At 39.9% G+C, this 11,149-nt stretch overlaps 1 protein-coding gene across 1 annotated transcript; it reads left to right on the top strand.

Annotated features, from left to right (window-relative positions):
* The first annotated feature begins 629 nt into the window (after positions 1 to 629).
* On the top strand, positions 630 to 6,100 carry prokr1b (prokineticin receptor 1b). The gene is made up of 3 exons (XM_068568465.1): positions 630 to 712; positions 1,447 to 2,074; positions 4,926 to 6,100. Exons 2-3 carry the CDS (start codon positions 1,623 to 1,625, stop codon positions 5,629 to 5,631), a joined length of 1,158 nt encoding a protein of 385 aa, XP_068424566.1. The 5' UTR covers positions 630 to 712; positions 1,447 to 1,622; the 3' UTR covers positions 5,632 to 6,100.
* Positions 6,101 to 11,149: the final 5,049 nt, after the last annotated feature.

The raw sequence follows: 11,149 nt of genomic DNA, 5'->3' as shown, positions 1-11,149 counted from the left end.
GTTGTAGTAGCATCCACCAGGTGGCCACGTGAACGCCCATGTTTGCTGATTGCCTAAACTTAAACGATGATAATACATCAGGGTTGTGTTACAGATTGTTTCAAACCAACCAGAGTTTGCGTTTTCAAACCAGTTGTCTAAGCTTCGTTTGGACATAAAGCACAATCAAATCATGCGAGCTGAGAATGTATCTGTAAATGTGTGACATCATCACGGAGTTCTGTCTTTTTTTGTTTGTTTTTTTAATCTCTCCTTCGTCCATAAATTTTGTTATGTAGAGAAAATCTTACGTTTCCTACACGGTATTTATGGACATACATTTATCTGCTGATCTCTGAACTGTTTCGGACCTCGTGAACGCGCGTTCCCGTGTGCACCCCCTCACGCACGTACCCCCCCCCCCCCCCCCCCCTCTCTCTCTCTCTCTCTCTCTCTCTCTCTCTCTCTCTCTCTCTCTCTCTCCCCCTGAAAGCAAGACGGTGCGCTTTCTCAGCCTTGCTTCGTCGTTTGATTTTTTTGCATTTCAGGCGGCAGAGTGACACACGTAACTTTGCACGTTCCTCCGCAGGAGAGCGAAAGAATGACCGTCCGTGGCGGCTGATGGAGCGACCCTCGGTCTCGGTTCCACACCTGGCACAAAGCAAGCAATCACACTCTTTGTAACTACTGTCCTGGGACAAGTCGCGGGACCTTCTTCCTACAACGTTTGCTGGTAAGGTGTCTTTTAACATGTTTTAATCACCTGAATTGTATCCCTGGAAACTCATTAGAGAATCATATTTTTTTTTACTTTAAATGAAGAGATGGAGTGTCTCTCGTATTCTACATTTGAGTGTGTTTGTTTCTTTTGCTCTATTGGTTGAGATGCACAGCCTGTGATCTCCCTCCAGGATGTGATGATCTCTATAACAGTGCTCCATCATTGAGACGCTCTGTTTCTTCGAGCCAAGTTTGGTTTTATAAACTACCCCAGAGCCTGAATTCAAAGTACATCTTCCTTCTAGCTCTGCATTTATTGATATATTTGATGCTATTTTTTTTCATGTCTTTGCATTAAAAAAAAAAAAAACACTAATGATCTCCATATGCTATTACTGCTCTGATTTGAAGTACTGATTTCGTGGAGATCACATAAATCATGATTGTAAAACCAAGGGGTCACCATTTAGGTGACCACTTCTTGCAAACCTAACGCCCCGTCATCACGCTGATCTGTAATCTTAGCTTGCTGTAAAGTGACATAGTACTAATACATTACATAGAGGTATTTGCTAGAACACATCAACTTACATTTTCATCAAAAAAAAATATAGAAATGTCACACGTGCCAGTGCCAGCATGATACGCCTGAAGCACTGAGATCATGTTAGTTGTTTTGATCATATCTTGTCTCCATGGATCCTGATGCTGCATGAGTAATACTGAGATGGGAACTTTCCTTTCCAGGTGAAGATGTGCTGCCATTTCCAAAGAAAAAAGCCTGTTCAATACAAACAACCTATTTAAGCTGGTTTCAAGGAGTCATTGACCAAAAAGCATCATCAAATTGCACCTAATTTGTTTAATTAAATCGCGGTCATATACAAGTCTTTCTAAACCAAAATAAGAGTGTGTGCGAACACATGGCGGACTCCAACATCAGCTATACAGAGGTGCTAGAAAGTCTCCCAGCAGGCAAGTTGGATCATTACATGGACAGCTATGATTTGGACTATGGTATCCCTCCTGATGAGATCCCAGACACGACGCAGGGTCAAGCCTTCTTCGTCGCCACCATTGTCATCGGCATGGTGCTCGTCTGCATCATGCTCGTCTGTGGGTTTGGAAACTTCATATTCATTGCCACACTGACGCGCTACAAAAAGCTACGCAACCTCACCAACCTGCTCATTGCCAACCTGGCCATCTCCGATTTTATTGTGGCTGTAGTTTGCTGCCCGTTCCTGGTGGACTACTATGTGGTGAAACAGCTTTCCTGGGGTCACGGATTAGTGCTGTGTGCCTCTGTCAACTATCTCCGGACGGTGTCACTCTATGTGTCCACTAATGCATTGCTTGCCATTGCAGTTGATAGGTGAGTGTGGTATTTCTTTCATATTTCTGTGGGTTTATTGTTCAATCCAGCAAGCCAATGCTTCATCCTTCCTGCTTAGTCTATATAGGTTTCAATAAAGCTACTATGTTTGTGTCCTGCAATCTTATTTTCTCTCCTCAATTCGAACAACAAAAAACGTATAAATCAGGTTATAACATTCCAGTCTTTTATTTTCTTGCCATTCCCGAAAGATTTTGAGAGATTGAGAGACATAGGTGCTTCTCCCCGGATTTTAATAAGCAGGTCCATGAAACAGATGTTACCAGTCTTGCTCTTTTGAACAAAAATGACTATTGGAAAAATAAATATGACAACTAAGTTGTGGCAAACTATACTACAACTTTAATTGCAGTAGTAGCCTGATGGTTCATTGCTCCTTGAGACATTCACACTGAAATATATTTTTTCACAGAAAACATCCGACATGGGCCTGCAGGAAAAGCACAGGTGTAAATTATCCGATTAATTATGGCTGGACTTTATTTCGCTGCTTCAATGTCAGAGTCCTGGAATCGTGCAGGCCTGCTCGCTGTGCTGTCACAGCCTAATGGACACGTCAATGTGACAGAGCCCTCGTTTATGAGGTCAGCAACACCTGTGTTTTTCCTTCTCCGACAAAAAGGAAATATGCCTATATTCACATACATTGACAAGGCCTCACGTGCCATTCACAAGTCACATCTAGCTTGGAAAGCATGAATCATGCGTTATTTATATTTTTTCATCAAAGGGGCTTCAGGGGTTGCGCTACAGTCGTCCATGCTGCTACTGAGCTATCAAAGCCTGCGTGCTGCAATGACAATGTTGATGAAGTTAGCAGTAAGCTTCAATGATTAAACTACTCAACGATAAATGGATTTCCGGCACAGCAAATTCCTCAAAGTAGCTTTACCTTTTTGATTTGACATCTCCAATTGTGCTGACCTACCAATCGGATGTGGTGACGCCGCTGGCCGGCGTGGGTATACAAGGTAAATTAGTCTGTGGAGAGGAAGCAGATGGTAAAGCTCTGGGTATGCTCGCACTAACTTGAATGACGTCCTCTTTGGAAATTTACCGTTGACAGATATTTAAGAAAAACAAAATAATGATATCTGCCAGCTGTAATTTGCAGCCCTCTAAAAGTTGAACAATTCTTATCTCGGGTGCACAGCCATCACGCCCTGAAACCACAAGACCATGATTGCTTCGGCAGAGGCACAGATCATTAGTACTATGAACATTGCACTTATCTCTCTAATTGATTGAACTAACTGGTTCATTGCTGCACCTGTGCCTTGGATATTAAACACCTTTAATCCCAAGTTCTGTATGATGAAAGTCTTAGCAACACAAATGGTTGCTACTGGTTCTTATTTTAGGCTTTCACTGTTTAGTGTGTAAAAAGTTCAGTTTTTTATCTTTACAAATGGCGGCATCGATTTCTCGACAACCTAGGTTTTCAGAGTTCCACCTGCAGTGTTTCCACTGCAGTGTTCTTCCTTGTGCGACATGCATGTAACATTACTACATCGCCTTGTAATGCACACAACTCCCACAGATTCACAAAAGAAACCTTAAGGCTGGATAACGAGTGCTGAATGTTCCAAAGTGTTCATTATGATGTTTTGTTCAGTCAATACTCCTCCTGACTTTGTGTGAGCTTGTGTTTGCTACAAACAGCAGATTACTGAGCGCAGCCTGTTCCACATAAATCCACAGGACTCTAGTCAAGTTAGTGGTTGTTAATTTACCGCTGTGAAGGTATAGTGCTCTGTATTTGAATGTGGCACAGAGGCTGCATACAATTGTAGGTTTATTCTAAAGAAGTGTGAATGGATATGCTGCAGCAGAAGCATTAATTGAATAAGACAGCAGTGTTAGAAAATAAATATAAAGAATAATACAATAATGTACCAATCAGTTATTGCTTTGTCATAAAATTAACCACTTAACTAACACCTTTTATAATTAACTCAAGATTGCCTATTATTACGACAGTATATCGATGGTAATCTAACTAAGAGGATGCTTTGCTGTTGCTGATTAACATTTAGTAACAAGTGGTGGAGCAACATGATCAATACACAGAGAAACGGAGACGCTGAGTATTAAAAGTAGCTGTTTTGCGACTTCTATATTATTGCAGGGTAAATAAACTAGATGCAGCATGTAAATTAAACAACATTGGAGTGACTGGTTCTTTATTGAACCATATATTTTACAATTACAACCCTCAAAAAGTTGTTTCCCTTAAGATGTTGCTTTAACGTCAGTTTTTTAAATTCCACACTGTGTGACAAATGTCACGTCAAATGTTTTTAAATATTCTAGATATCTTGCACATCATTTTCAGCTTGATTTATTAAATACATCTGTAGATGTGATGTTCGACTGAGTTATACTATATATTACAACAAGTGTATCCACATTAAAAAGGTTAAACCAAATAATAACATTGAATTATTTATTTTTTTAAAGCAAGATGTGACTTAACATACATTAGTTTTCAAAAAATATAGGTGTAAACGCTTCAAAGAAACATGACATTTGTACGTTAGTTCATGCAATTACATTTTGCTTTAACATATAGATAAGAGAGGGAAATATAAGTAGCAGAAAGCCTCAGGACCTTTGAAATATACACTTATATTAATATGAGAAATCCAGTTCACTAAATAATGGAGTGTCGTATATTGAACTTCAATCTTCCACAAGTGACTAAGAGCCATTTGCTGAATCTATTGACTTCACACAGCACTCAGACTGCCCAAAAGGGGGGTTTGATTGCATTGTACTTTTTGTTTGTTCTCTGCCCCTATAATGCAACAATATGTCTTTGTTCTTCCAGGTACATGGCTATCGTCCATCCTCTGCGGCCTCGCATGAAGTACCAAACCGCCTACTGCCTGATTACAGGAGTCTGGATTGTTCCCATTCTGATATCAATTCCCTCTGCCTACTTTGCCTCCGAGACCATGTACCCTCATGGCGGCACCACCCCAACCACACACAAAGTCTTCTGTGCCCAGATCTGGCCTGTGGACCAGCAGGTCTACTACCGGTCATACTTCCTGTTCATCTTTGCTGTTGAGTTTGTTGGGCCTGTCATCATCATGGCACTGTGTTACACCCGAATTTCCCGCGAGCTCTGGTTCAAGAGCGTCCCCGGTTTCCAGACGGAGCAGATTAGAAAGCGGTTGCGTTGTCGCCGCAAGACAGTGATGGTCCTGATTGGGATCTTGACGGCGTACATCCTGTGCTGGGCGCCGTACTACGGCTTCACCATCCTACGAGATTTCCACCCGACGCTCATCTCCCGCCAGAAGAACTCACTGGTGGCCTTCTACATCATCGAGTGCATTGCCATGAGCAACAGCATAATCAATACCTTCTGTTTCGTCAGTGTCAAGAACAACACAGTGATGTACCTGAAGAAGATTGTACTGATGCGCTGGAGGTCAACGTATGCCCCCAGTAAGACTGTGGATGAGATGGATATTAGGACCTCCTCCATGCCTGTAACAGAGGAGATTGAATGCATTCACTTGAGGTGAAGAGAGGAACGTCTTTAACGTAGCAGTCATGTAGATGTGAGCTGTTGATGTAAAGAATGTTGACAGTGATGATTTTAACATGGAACATGTATCTTGCATTCGGATTACATTTTAGAAAGGTCAAACCCCAACAGGGGAGATTAACGGGACAACATGGCCCAAACTTTGTTAGCCAGAAAAACATATGGGAACAGAATTGTTGTGCACACTGTGACTATACACTGTGGTATTTTTAAATGTTGTAGCATGTGTATAATATATATTACATGTAAGATTTGTACATGAAGCTACTACTGCCCTGAACAACATGTTGTCATCCCAACTTGCCACATATTGACGCTTTGTCAGAGCCCTTGGTGCCACTTATCACATAGGGTAACAGCGCACATTCGCAGAAAAAACAAGAAATAACGACGACAAAACACTTGTTTCCGCAACAAAACCCCCTAAGATTTAGGAAAAACATAATTGATGTGCATAAGATAAGTATATACACATCGGTAAAATGTAAACACATAATGTAAATACATAAAACATGTCACAAACATTACAAATGTAATTTTAAAAAAACTTGTGACAAAGATGCGTGACCAATAATTGGTATTTGGTGTCAGAATGAGAACTGGCTGATCTCAGCATTGATTTTGTATTTTAAATTGTGTTTGTTTTAAATGTTCCTTCTTTTAAAAAATATATTCTTAATTTCTCATTTAAGGAAATGTGAAACATTGGGAAGAATCATATAAAGAAATGGTAAAACAACAAATACATACATAATACAAATGTTCTAAATGTCTTGAAAAGAACATGTATTTTCTTAATTAGTCTTTGAATTGATACACTGCATGCTTTCTTTGCAAATGAATAAACTATGAGTATTGTATTGTAATAAACAATGAAACATCTGAAAGAGAAGCTGCTTTTATTTATTGAGCTATACTTTTATTTGCTTTTTTTCCATTGTGAACGTTGTCATTGTGACTTGTAAACGTGAGGTGCATAAAATGCTTTTTGTCATTAGTGAAACATTATGTACTTTTACCGCTCTATAAAATCCTTTTAGCATAAGCGTCATTCCTGCAGCTTTGAGAGATGGGATTCTTGGGTCCCTAGATTAACATTATAGATTCATTATTTTATTTCCTTTGAGATGCACAGTGGATAATACAAAATGTTGAAAAATGTCACCTTTTAAACAACAACAGAAAGCCTCAGGTTTTCATGTCATTCTCTGATATCAACAAGCAAGGGTTACTTTACAGATTTGATACGTGCACTGACAGTCAAGTATCTGTTCAATTTTAAATCCTGAAACTAATCTGACCGGCTCATGAATATTACGTATCAGTATGCGTCTGCTGCTGAATTAAAGTAGCAAAGTCATGCCCGTTTATTTTAGTTATAAGACACTTTGAGAATATCTTATAAGAGTTGCTTCAAAAATACATTAAACATCCAAAGAATCTCAGGAAGAGCAAGTGAGGAGCGATCCCTCTCCTAGAGCAGAAAGACATGCAATGGACACTCTGTCATAGACAAACGTAGTGGTAGTGAAAGGGCATTGAGAACATCCTGCAACCCTAATCTCTATAACTAAATGATTTGTTTACACGTAGATTTATTAGGCAGAAGAAGAGGTTGACCACGCTAGCTACATTTTAATCGAGGAACACACCTGGTGTCATCCAACGATGTTTTTGTTGTTTATTGGTTTAGAATCAGCTTGTAAACTGGCTACACGTCATCTCTCATTTTCACTCTCTTCTCAAGAGGCGAAGCGCTCGCAAACCCTTCTCACAGGTGGGACAAAACACACTCACAGGGGGAGGCAGAGAGAGAGAGAGAGAGAGAGAGAGAGAGAGAGAGAGAGAGAGAGAGAGAGAGAGAGAGAGAGAGAGAGAGAGAGAAAGAGAGAGACCTAGCTGTATTTGTGAGACATACACAAAAAGCAAAAGAGGGTAAGAGAGATGATAATTGACATGTATTCATGTCCTGCCGAGTATTGGATTTGTGGTTTTGGCACTCTTCTTTCCACGCTTTGAACAACATTAAAAGTAGTGTGTACAATTGTTTGTTGTAATATACAAAACAATGAGATATTGATCCTATAAATACCATTAAAGTTCAAATTAGTAATAAGGATTAATAGTGCATCAAAAAATAGTGGGTCAGAAAAATTCCTATGTAAATAGTAATCAAGCGAGCGGCTTATCGTGATCCTTTTGAGTCTTTTCATACAAGACATGTGGAAAAAATTATATATTTTATTTTTATATTGGCATAGACAGCCTACAGTTGATTTTTAGTTCAAAAGGACTGAAATGAGGGTCCAGCTGTGGCTCAGTAGTCTATTTGTACTATTGATGTCACTGCAGTACAACACAATCATGTTTTGTATCATAATGTTTATGAATTATACACAGCAATTTAATGTGGTCGTTTTAAAAGCATTTGAAACAGTTGAATTCAGGAAAAAGTGAAGCGGTCTGTTTAATTTATTTCTACCCATGTAATTAACATAAACATGTCAATTGGATGTTCTGCATGAGAGATACAGAATAATCAAAATAATGGTTTCAATAATCCTCGGCTCATAATGATACATTTGACCTGAGCATAAGGGCTCATTAGAGCTTTGCACTGTATCACTGTTTTTTTCTTGTAGCATTTTTTCTTATTGAATGTAAAATAGCAGCCCTCAAATGTCTTTAAGAACTGTAGTGTCATGTTGAGTACTGAGAAGCAACAACATATCTTTCTGTAAAGCTTTAAAGTAAATGTGATAAGTATTCTTAGAAACTCCGCCATAAAGCAGGAAGCTGAAAATGTACACTCTTGCTTTTGTGGATGCCGCAGAGTGCATCATTATATTTCCATAAATACGTGTCACAGCATTATGTAAATTTACACAGCAGTGGGTTAAAAAGGTCATTCACTGTCTGATTCTGATTCTCGTACACCTTTTAACAAGCTAACCATTTAGCGTAAAGTAGAAGAAGCAGCTGGCTGTTTTTCTGATCAACCTCGGTCCACAGTGTGCGTTAGTCTTATTGCTTTGCATAGCCATGCTTCTCCTCATTTGGCAAATATGTTTTTGTCTAGAATGTCAACAGTTTTGTAACGATTTGCATAAGATGCAAATTGTCTTTCAGGCCGTTGTCTAACGCTTGGAAATCTTGTCATTATCAGGGTCCTTGTGATGGTCAACATTAGTCTCTGTGCTCTGGCCCATAGGGGTGAAGTGTCAGTCAGTGCAGGTGTATTTTTCAATTTCTAGAAGAACCAACATTTTCAAAACACATATGTTGCTGTCAACAGACAGCTCGGCTTCTTATTGTTTGGCTCTAATGGGCTGTTTCTCAGTGCGTTTATACATCACCATTTCTCTTCCGAGGCCCTAGTTTTCATACATGGTGTAACAAAGTCGATCAAATGTCCCATTATTCAGCTTAAATTACCGAGATGATTGACGTCAGGCGATGTCGGTTCTTCGAAGGTGGAAGCGACTTCAAATGGTCTCGTTCATTCTAACCAGACGTCAGTCCTCAGGATAACTGCGTGTGCACGCTCCTCTTCAAAAGGGAGAGCAATCGAACGGCAAATTCATGATGTACTCTTGCAATAGCAAATAAGATCAGAGAAAGAGTGTTTCTTTTCTCCGCTGACGAGCATGAGATGATGATTGGCTCATTCTGGTAAGGACTTTATATTGATATATTTCGCAAAACACAGAGACTGTTCTTTTTCTTAAATGGGAATTGAATTTAACTTTTCTTAAAAATTGCAAAACTCACTTCATCTATCGGCACCCATGTTATATCCATTTGCAGGGCTATCGACTAGCCAACTCACATAGGCTTGCCTAGCCAGCGGTGGTGACGTGCTTATACAAACTGAGAAAGCAGGTGTCAGCGAGACATCCGAAAGTGTCTTGAGGGACTTGAATGAAAAGGCCTCTCCATGCCAAAATCCCAGGCTGGATTTCAGTCCTTGTCAATTTGGTGGGAAACACTTAAATACACAGCACCACGATATAAATTACTGTGATGAATTCCACTTCCATGCCCTTTATCTGTGTGTTCAGTATGTTCAAAACACCAAGGTTCTCCACAACATGGTTAAATAAAGTTCAGTGATACATTCATTGCCTTATCATAGTAGCATATTTGGTTTTACATCAACATAGAGGGGAAACCAACAGGGTGAGGACACTAACCTTGGGGGGAAAGACAATCGTCCCAACTAGCTCAACTATTGATATGCTATTAAATAATGTCTTCATTATTCAGACGTCATAATGTGCGTCACAGCTCAGTGGAACTCATCCAAATGCACCATCTTTGTCTACATAGAGGGAAAAATCGACTCACTAAATATGTACAAATGCATTAATATGTGTGCATCATTCCTGCACCATTGGCCTATAAAGTGGAGACAGAAAACACTCAGTGTGACCCTGGATTTGTTTATCACTCCTCCATTTGACAAATAAACAGAGGCAGAATTACCTCTTCTGATCAACAGGTGTCTTGCCAGGAGCTAGCATGTTCAAGGACTAATATATTTTGGACATCTTATCCAGGGCTGTTAATACCACCATGTCCCTCAGATTGCAGTTTAATGCAATGTTTGTGCACTTTCCTTAGTTACATTGCCTACAGCTTTGCAGGCGAGAGACATCCTGTGACAGAAAATCATTGCTGGTCATGAATAATGATTCACTTGAAAACAATTTGATCAATACTGTTCCTTTAACAGCTTAAACAGAGCGCTGTTCCTTTGCCTCCTGAGATGTTTTTTATTTTAAAGAACAATCCTCTCCTATTTTGTTCACAATTGTCTGAAAATCTAAATTAAACATTAATGCAGTCACACACAGACTAATAAAAATGTTAGAATTAATTTAAATTGACCCTTCAATAAGTCCCACCCATCAATCGGAGAAATCTGTGACTAAAAAGTTCAGTTACAAGTAAAACCCTGTGGAGCCAACATCAGCAGAGTATGTTAGCACACCTTTAACTAGCGTTAGCACATCTCTATGTAAGCCGCTGAAGGTAAACTGATGCAGATTTTCCTCTTTTTTCTTTCTGTTGAGTTTTAGAATAATTAGCTGGACCCAAAAGGAGACTCAGATGCACAGTAGCATTTTTAGGGGACTGTTTTGCAAATTTGGGGGCATGAGGGAGGAATGAGGTTGGGTTTGGGGAACGTTGTAGAGCGAACCTGGCGGAGACCGTAGCTGGCAGAATGACTGGAGAAGATGGCATGCCAGGTGTGGCTGATGAAAACAGGCTGGCAGAGAACGCAGGGAAACACAAATGCTCAGGAGTAACAACACAAAAAAAGGATAACTGCTAGTGTAGCAGACTGAACAATATGACAACGAGTGACTGGGGAACCGGGGTAGATATACAGAGCCTGATGAGTGATGTGATGCAGGTGTGCTCAATCAGTCATGAACCAGGAAGAGGAGGAGGGGGGGGGGCTACTACGCCCACCAGCATACACATGCACA

This window comes from Clinocottus analis, unplaced genomic scaffold (assembly GCF_023055335.1).
Source record: "Clinocottus analis isolate CAN_PGR_092001 unplaced genomic scaffold, fCliAna1.0.p SCAF_8, whole genome shotgun sequence".
Classification (NCBI taxonomy): domain Eukaryota; kingdom Metazoa; phylum Chordata; class Actinopteri; order Perciformes; family Cottidae; genus Clinocottus; species Clinocottus analis.
The sequence above is the reverse complement of the archived record's forward strand: the minus strand, read 5'-3'. Positions and strand labels throughout refer to the sequence as shown.

Excerpts from the sequence above, each read along its gene's own strand:
- prokr1b (XM_068568465.1), top strand. The coding sequence starts at position 1,623 with ATGGCGGACTCCAACATCAGCTATACAGAGGTGCTAGAAAGTCTCCCA. Across the intron at positions 2,075-4,925 it reads CTTGCCATTGCAGTTGATAG|GTACATGGCTATCGTCCATC; the intron begins GTGAGTGTGGTA and ends TTGTTCTTCCAG.